General features: G+C 36.9%; 1 protein-coding gene across 1 annotated transcript; it reads left to right on the top strand.

The window, feature by feature from the left end:
- The first annotated feature begins 6,151 nt into the window (after nucleotides 1-6,151).
- Nucleotides 6,152-9,055, top strand: LOC110873197 (beta-fructofuranosidase, soluble isoenzyme I). The gene is given in 6 exon segments (XM_035976655.1): nucleotides 6,152-6,605; nucleotides 7,146-7,484; nucleotides 7,601-7,615; nucleotides 7,844-8,175; nucleotides 8,177-8,707; nucleotides 8,785-9,055. Coding segments are annotated over 5 exon segments (1,332 nt in total). The 5' UTR covers nucleotides 6,152-6,605; nucleotides 7,146-7,192; the 3' UTR covers nucleotides 8,947-9,055.
- The last annotated feature ends 606 nt before the right edge of the window (nucleotides 9,056-9,661 follow it).

Genomic DNA, 9,661 nt, shown 5'->3' with positions numbered 1-9,661 from the left:
TCATTAGGGATGTCTTAAGAGTCTTGAGGATGTCCTAACACTCCTCGGGAGTTCCGAAACACTTCCCGAACGACGTACGAGTCTTATGACTCAACTTTGTAAGTTTACTTTCATTATGTTGTCATGTTAATTAGTATGTTAGGCTAATTAAATATTAGTTTCAACACTTAGGCTCTGTTTTGTATCTTTGATTCGAATATTGTGAAATAATTATGTGATTTTATTGTTGAACGGTTTCGTTTGTATAATCTCTTGAACTTTAAATCTGAGAATTTGTCAATGATTCAAATTAGTTTGTTAATGAACTTGATCATTTTGTTAATACACTAATGACGTTCTTCAAGATAAAAATGTGTCTATAATTTTAATCTTGATACTAGAGGAACAATTAACGGTTTTGTGTTTGTCTATGAATTCAACTTCGTTAAAGAAATCATACAATGTGTTTTAGTATTCCGAACAGCGTGAATATTGGATCATAATTAATACTTTCATCACATGCAACTCGTACATTAAGATCCGAACGGCGTGAGCTTAAAGTAGCGAGTTGGCTCTAACCAACGAACTGCGATTGGTTAGACATAGATGGAGAGAACGTCCGAACGGCGTGACGTTTAGTATTGATACAAACCTTTTAATAAAAAGAATCATTGCACCATAATTATTAATGATCATAAATCGAATCAAGATACGAAACATCCTATGTGTTGAAACTATTTTACTAAATCTAATTTCCTTACATTTATCGCTTTATTTCTTAATCCATCGTCAATTATTTATGTTGTTTAGTTATTTATATTATTGCTAATTAGTTTGCATTTACTTAATTTTTATTTAATTAATAAACTTCCCCCCCCCCCTCCTGTTACGAATACTCGTTCAAAATCGTCCTTGGCTATAAGATTGTTAATCCGCATTCCCTGTGGACACGAACCTTACTTCCACTCATACTATCCATATTAGTGTGTAACGTAGTAAGTTCACAATTATAAATTTATTTGCTGGATTCGACAACCATCACAACAAAACCCCAATTTGTTCAAAATGGCGACTCTGACCACGAACCGGCTCTGACCACAAAACCCCAATCTGTTCAACAAAACGTCGGTTTCCCTCGTTTGCATCTTCCAAAACGGGGACTCCGACCACGACCCGGCTCGTATTTCCGGCGGCTCTTCGTATACATCTTCCAGAAACGACGACTCCGACCATGAACCGTTATGATGGAGTTTGTAGAGGTGGCCGGTGGTTGTGGTGGTGTGACAGTGGTGGTGCAGGTGTGGGGGTGGATGGCGCCATGGTGGCAGGTGGTGGTGCTGGTGGCGGCAGGTGGTGGTTGGGGTTTGCCTGAAAGAGAGTAGAAATAGTCAGTGCGTGTGCATTTATGTAGCGATATATATATGTGTGTGAATATTTTTTCTTATGTTTTAATAAAAGCAAGGGTAATTTTGTAATTTCAAATGGACTTAACTGAGAAAACTAATGTTCATCCACTTCGGGGACTATCCGAGTAACAAATTATCAAACCACAGGGACCACAGGTGTAATTTTCAAAAGTTAGGGACTATATGTGTTATTTTACAAAACCACAAGGACTATCCGTGCATTTTACTCTATAATTTACCTTGGTTTTGTACTTTTAAGTTTCAACTCTGAAAAAGGTTGCTTCAATAAATATAGAGTTAAATGCTTGGTTGGTCCCTGTGGTTTGCAAAAATTTCATACTTGGTCCTAGTGGTTTACTAATTACACGTGTGGTCCCAAAAGTTGTTAAAAATGAACTCGGTTTGTCCCATGATCTAACCTCTGTTAAATTTCTCAGTTAACTACGTATGAAATGACTTTATTACCCTTGAATAACTAAAAGAAATAAAAAAAAATTATATAAAGAAGAACTACTCATCTTCTTCAACCCCCTTTCTCTCTCTCTAAAAAACTCTAACATCACCACCACATCCTCCACCTTCACAACCCATCACAACCTGCAATTACCTCCACCACCACCATATTCTTCTTCCTCCTCTTTTTCAGTCTATTCTTCTCTCTGCCTCCACACCAATTGAAACAGAGAAGTTAGAGAACCTTTTCTGTGATTTTAACCCCAATTTGCAGACTTCAGATTCTGATCTTAGTGACATCATCAACTCAACACCAAACTCGGTCACAAATTCGCCTTTCGGGGGTTGCGATTTGATCTTGGATCTGGATTTTGATCATGTGGATTTTGATGTCGCCGACTCTGAGATGTTCGTGTAGAACTCAGATTACAATTGTTGCTGCTACCTCATCTAATGAAATTCTTGGCGTTGCTTGTCGTCACCATCGGCTTCACGTGCTTTAGCACGTCTTTCACCTTCATTCCCCTGAACTCAGATTACAATTGTTGCTGCTACTTCATCTAATGAAATTATTTGTTGCTGTTAGAGTTTTTTTTTTGAGAGAGAGGGGTTGAAGAAGATGAGTAGTGGGCATTCTTTATATATATTTTTTTATTTTTTTAATTGTTCAAGGGTAATATAGTCATTTCACACATAGTTAACTGACAAATTTAACGGAGGTCAGGTCAGGGGACCAACCGAGTTCATTTTTGACAACTTTTGGGACCACACGTGTAATTAGTAACCACTAGGACCAAGTGTGAAATTTTTGCAAACCACAGGGACCAACCAAGCATTTAACTCATAAATATATGTTAAATCTATAAAGGCTTTTTTTTAAAAAAAATTAAATGAATAACTAGGCTCAGTCTATTTTTTTCTTTTTTATATCGTTTTAGAATTTACCTTAGTTCCAGACTTCCGACTCTAAAAAAGTTTCGGACTCGTTTTTCAGATTTCAATTGTAATACTTCCCAAAACGACATCTCGTATTTCAAATAGATTTGTACTCGTCTTTCAGTTCATGCTTCATGGTGTAAACATCAAATCTTGTTTTGTATTTACAAACAATTGTTTGTTGTGGACTTGATGTATAATTCACTTGTAGGTCGATGAAATTGTGTATATATTTGTATTGAGATGAGATGCAGGCAAGTTTAAAGTTAGATAGAAGAAGTAGTGAGCATTAATAAATTTTGGCTTAATAGATTTGCTAATTTTAGGTCAATAACTATTTGTCAACTTGCGTATTTGTGCTATATTATTTTGATTGTTTGTATTGTGACCTCTTTGTTTAGATGTTTATATTATATAACTGGTCCTTCTATAATTGTTATACGACACATCATTTTAATTTAAAATCGAAAGTTATGAAGGTCATTTAGAGAGGTAAATAAAGTAAGACTCGAGGGCCTCAGTATTAGACTTCGCTTAGGGCCTCCATAAGCTTAGACTGATCTCATTCCCCATATCTATCTATATTCAATTAAATACTTCTACTTTATTCTTTTTTTACTAATTTTTCTCTTTCATCCATTTACATACACCAGTATAAGTATAAAAAGAATGATAGTGGGGATGAATTCTAAGAAATAAATTTCGGGGCTTAGATTGTTTTCCCTTAAAAATATGAGGGATAAGGATGTGGGGTGTTTTATATGTTTCTTTGGCCATTTCTCCCCAGTTGTAAGAATGGGGTTGGTTATGGGGGATGAATGTCAATGCTCTTACAAAAATATAGGAATGAATATGGAGAATTAATAGTGAATTTCTAAATATGAAGAACGAGAAATAAGTCTTTGAATTTAATCCCAAATTTGGAGAATGTGACGAAGTGTAAAACTAAATGAAAACCTATTTTTTTTCTCAAACTAGTTATTTTCCGCCCGCGCGTTGCGGCGGGACCCAATGACTATAAAAGGCGTGTCAGCAACGGCAAACAAATACCGAATATCAAAACATAAATAAAATGACGTGGTAAGGATAGTCACTCCGTCATAAAAAACGATTTTAAATAACCTAATATATAATAATAGGACCCACACGTCCTACACGTTGGAAATTCGGTTGTTTTCAGTTCAGTTATTACGATGCTAACACGTTAAAATATGGATGAGCTCGGTACCGGTAACGGCAGCGAAAGTACCGATCCGGAAAATCATCGAAATTAGGTACCGCCACCGAAAATGCTCGGTACAATACGGTATGGTATTTGAAGGTAAAAAACAATAAATACAGGTATGGTGCTAGACCGGTGTCGAACCGAAAGTAACGATTCTGAAAACGCCAAAAGGTGGGTACCAAATTGGTACCGAAAATGATTCCGTATAGTAAATTTGGTACTGATACGATACCGGTTCGTTTACAGGATTTGATACGATTTGCGCATCAATATTCTAAATATCCAAGTTAATTTTACATGATACAATTCATTCATTACAGAAAAAGACAAAAAAGAAAGCAAAATAAGTTGTTGTGTATATAAAACCTCATTCAAACGAAATACAGTTTACTTACTGTGTGTATGCAAAGTAATCTAAACGGTGCAATTACTTGCATTGCTGCGTTGCTACAGGATTTGATGAGCTCGGTACCAACCGGTACCTAAAATACCGTTACCGAAATCCCCAAAAGTGGGTACCGGTACCGAATATACCTAGTATGGTACGGTTCGGTACCGGTCGGTACTGGTACGACACCGGTATTTGAGGGTATAAACCGGTGAATACCTGTGCAGAACCGGTACTAAAAATACACCAGTTTGATAAATTTAAGACCGGTACCTATACCCGATACCATTTACTCATCTCTTAATGATATTACTATAAATTAATGATAAATTCTAATTCTAATTTTAATTTAAAAAATAAACTATTGTTCATTAAGTTTACTTTTTATCATATATCAATTACATGGGTAGATTACTGTAGATAATAGGAATGACAAAAATACCCAAGCCCGACGGGTATACTCGAAACTCGACACAAATGGGACGGGTATACCGATACCCGACGGATATTGGGCCGGGTATGGGATTAGTTTAAAAATTTTCGCGGGTATGAGTCGGGTATGGGATTAGGTGATACCCAACCCGATTACCCGAAACCACTTAACTGTTTACCCGAATTACATACCCAATCATATATATCCGGATTTTTTAATTTATATTTTTATTTTCTATTAACCCTTATCTATTAGTGATTTATTTTAGTATGTTTATAATGTGAAAAAAAAAAATTTCTTTTAGTATATGTATTTGATTGTATTTATATTTTGTTAGTTGTGAAGTATATATAAATAGGTGTATAACTATTATAAAGTTATTATTAATTTATGATAAAACCATTATGTATGTAATGTACGTTTTCAATTTATAATAGCTGTTGTATAATAAAATTATAGAATAATTATAATAGTAAAAAAATGTATTTGAAAACCTTAACGTATATTTTTTAACAAACTAATGAGTATACCCGACATCCGCGGGTTTATCCATTCCCCGACGGGTAATTACCTGACAAATACCCGACAGGTATTGGGTCAGGTATGGGACACGATTTTATAACCGGGTATGGGTATGGAATTACCAATACCCGACCTATTGCAATCCCTAGTAGATATTGAGATGTGCATGCTCTAAAAGTGATTTACATTCTCCATCACCCATTTGTTAAAATCTTGTCTTAGTCCCTTTAGGGGCTGTTTGGTAGCCTCTGAATGGTCATTAAGAGGCTACCTTTTGATAGAACCATTAAGAATTTTACCAATGAGAAGGTAGAAGAATGTTACATGTGATGATGTACCATTCAGAGGTTACCTCTTAACCATTCAGACTTGAGGTTACCTCTTATTCATTCAGAGGTTTTAAACCATTAAGAGGTAGCATCTGAATGGTCATTAAGAGGCTACCAAACAACCCCTTAGTCTTCTAGTGTCGTGTTCAATTCACCTGTGACACCTAAGATCCCAACCATCAAGAGTAGCTAAAAAAGAACTATAAAGTGCTTCAATTTTTTAATGATTATTTCACATCAGTGTAACTATCTATATATCTTTTTTAAGGGACAGTAATTATACATTATACATATATTATACATATATTAAAAAAGAAACCTTATGAATAGTAACTCCAGCCATCAATGTTATTGTATATATACATTTGTTTCTTAATTAGAATTGTGTTGTTGCCATTTGGTAAAGTGGTTGGTATGTTTGGTTTCTTATTAAACAGCGCCGGTTCGAGCCCTCTTTTTGTCTTTTTTTTTCCACTTTAATTTCCCTTTTCTCAACAGCAAAATACAGAGACAAAGAAAGAGAACGACACCGCGACCTGAGCAGTGACAGAGAGAGAGAGAAACAGAGATCCGGGAGCCGGTGAGTCCCCGGCAACCGGCCTTCGACGCGTCCTCGTCTCCCACAAATAGAACCGAAGTTGTTGACTCTAGGGCTTTCCGGTGAAGATTCAAGCGATCAGATGTGGTAGTGGGGAGTTCCGACCAGTTTAGGGTTCCGCCGTAACCCATGATGACAGCGGCGATCTAATCGTTTTCTTCTTGCAGCAGAAACCCACGATTGCCTCTACCAAGAAATGTCAGCCGTCACCGCCGTTCAACGATGCCCAATGTCGATGAGAATGATCATATGCTATAAGGCTCCGTACACTATCTTGTCGCCGGCAAGAAAGTCGTTCTCTTTGGTGTCCCCGGAGGGCTTCACTTTCACTTACAGGTACCTTAAATTCATTCTTAACCTAATTTCCCGACTCATGTGGGTTTCTTGGTTGGTTTGATTGTCAGCTTTTTGCTTAAAGTTGGGTTTTAATTACAATTAATGTTCATGTGGATTCCTTGATTGATTTGATTTATGATCTTTTTAAGTTGGTTTGCAACAAATGGATATGGATACTCAAAACAATTTGAATCTATTTTCATTGTACAGTGGCCTCATTAGGGATCCATATTTACACATTGGGGAACCTAAATATTAGGCTTCCTTGAAATTGTTTTTTCTTGGAAATCAATCTATCATGTTAATGGAATGCATGTAACATTCATCAAAACTGTTGTTCCTAAAGAGAAAAGTATGTTTGTCGTGTCTGGTGATTGATATGGTATCCGGTCTGCATTGTATTAATTAGTTTCTTATTGAGTTATAATTTAAAAACATTGATAAGATATTAATTAGTTTCTTAAAGAGTTATAGGAAAAATAAGATACTAATTAGTTTAAAAATATGACACATTCATGATGCACCTCATTATTTCGACAGTTAAACTTGGTAATTGAGGTGACACAACCACAGTCCTTCACTTAACCATGAAAACCACCGAACCCTTTCGTCACGTTGAGCATGGACACGCCCACAATCTCTTACTGAACCACCCCGAACCACCACCAGCTGCGGTTCGAAAGCGGCTCTTCATCAGGGCTCCGTTCAGTATCACATTGTTATTCATTTTATCCATCTTACTCGTCATTCTGAACCAACAAGTTTTAGCCACAAATTCAGCATTGCTAGAAAAATATTCCCGGAAACACTCGCAAGCTGATCGCTTGAAATGGCAGAGAACAGCTTTCCATTTTCAACCCGCGAAAAATTTCATTTATGGTATAGTAAAATTACCCCATCAAATATTTGTGTTTTTTTTTCAATATTAATTGTTTTTTTTTTTTTTGGTTTATTTCATGGCTATTGATAATATTCTTGGCTGGACTCTGCTTCAGATCCTAATCCTAATGGTATGTCATCATTCGAATATTACTTTGCACTTTTAAAGTGAATAAATAAATTTATTATTGTGTTTTTAAATAGTGGCGTTTAAATTATTTTTATAAGTAAATAATCTCTTGTAACAATTATACTATTGTAACTGTTTATGTGATATAATAAGTTTTATTTGTATTTAAACGTTAATCTACACATTAAATTATCCAATTTAGTTTATTTGACAAATTCCTCAAATGCAGGTCTGTTGTTTCACATGGGCTGGTATCATTTATTCTATCAACACACCCCGTATGCATCGGTTTGGGAGAACATGTCATGGGGTCACGCCGTGTCGAAAGACTTGATCAACTGGTTTGAGCTTCCTGTTGCTCTCAGCCCATCCGAATAGTACGATATTGAGGGGGTTTTATCAGGGTCGACCACCGTCCTCCCCAACGGTGAAATCTTTGCATTGTACACGGGAAACACTAATAATTTTTCCCAGTTTCAATGCAAAGCGGTACCAGTCAACATATCTGACCCACTTCGTGTAGAGTGGGTTAAATATGACGGCAACTCAATCCTTTACAGTTTACACTCCACCAGGGATTGGGTTAAAAGACCATCGGAACCCCTCAACTGTTTGGAAGGGTCCCGATGGAAAACATAGGATGATCATGGGATCTAAACAAAACAAAACAGGACTTGTATTTGTTTACCATACCGATGATTTCATGAATTACAAGTTGTTGGATGAGCCATTGCATTCAGTTCCCAATACCGATATGTGGGAATTTGTCGACTTTTATCCGGTGTCATTAACCAACGATAGTGCCCTTGATATCGCCGCGTATGGGCCGGGTATAAAACACGTTATTAAAGAAAGTTGGGAGGGACATCGTAAGGATTGGTATTCAATTGGGACCTATGATGCAATAAACGATAAATGGACTCCCGATAACCCGGAACTAGACGTGGGTATCGGGTATCGATGTGATTACGGAAGATTCTTTGCATCCAAGAGTCTTTACGACCCGTTGAAGAAAAGGCGGATCACGTGGGGTTATGTTGCCAAATCGGACAAACATAACCAGGGTCTCACTAGAGGATGGGCTACTATTTTCGTATGTTAATTTCGTCTTTGTACTTTTTTTTAAATAATAAAGTATAACAAATGTTCTGTTGTTGAGTTTTGTTATAGAATGTCGGAAGAACCGTGGTACTCGATAGAAAGACCAGGACCCATCTACTTCATTGGCCCGTTGAGGAGATCGAGAGTTTGAGATACAACGGTCAAGAGTTTAATGAGATCGAGCTAGAGCCGGGTACGATCATTCCACTAGAGATAGGCACAGCTACATAGGTACAAGAATATTACAAATGTTTTTATGTATTTATATAATATAATGTAACATGTCATGTTATCAACTGGTCAAATATTATCTTAAGAAAATAATTGCATAACATGTGGTGATTGCCGTTGGATATAGTTGCTACATTTGTGGTGGATCAAGATGCATTAAACGCAACAAGTGAATATTACTATCTATAAATAATAGAACGAAATGAATAGTTCCAGACTTCCTGGCACTTTGTTATTGGAACACATGGTTGTTTCTATTACAGCCATCAAGTGTTACCCGTATCCAGCTGTTGGTGAGATACGGTGTAGGGTGTAACAAAAAGATCAAGAGAGACAGGGAAGGGATTTGGTAAAATAGATGCGAGCCATAGTCGACTAGGGCTAGAAGAGAGTTCCGAAGGTCTATTAGGGATGGAAGGGGTGCGGGCAGATCTGGTACCAGATGGGTTATAGGTGGATAAGAACGGCGGTGGTTGTTGGTGGTGTCGTGCGAGTGTGGTAGTTGAGGATAAGGTGGTGTCGATGGTGAGCCACCCCGGATTAGAGGATTCACCAAGCCACATTCTCCTTCTTCGGACATGTTCTTTGCTCGCCGGTAATTTTTTTGGCTCGCTTTCTGAACGATCGTTGTTTTCTGTTGTTTCTTTTTTGCTTTGCTTTTGGCTTCCGATTTTCTGTGTTTTGGGTGACAAGATTACTTTTACCCTAAATAAGA

The sequence above is a fragment of the Helianthus annuus genome, chromosome 8, assembly GCF_002127325.2.
Source record: "Helianthus annuus cultivar XRQ/B chromosome 8, HanXRQr2.0-SUNRISE, whole genome shotgun sequence".
In the NCBI taxonomy this organism is placed as follows: domain Eukaryota; kingdom Viridiplantae; phylum Streptophyta; class Magnoliopsida; order Asterales; family Asteraceae; genus Helianthus; species Helianthus annuus.
This window is presented reverse-complemented; position numbering and strand designations above follow the sequence as displayed.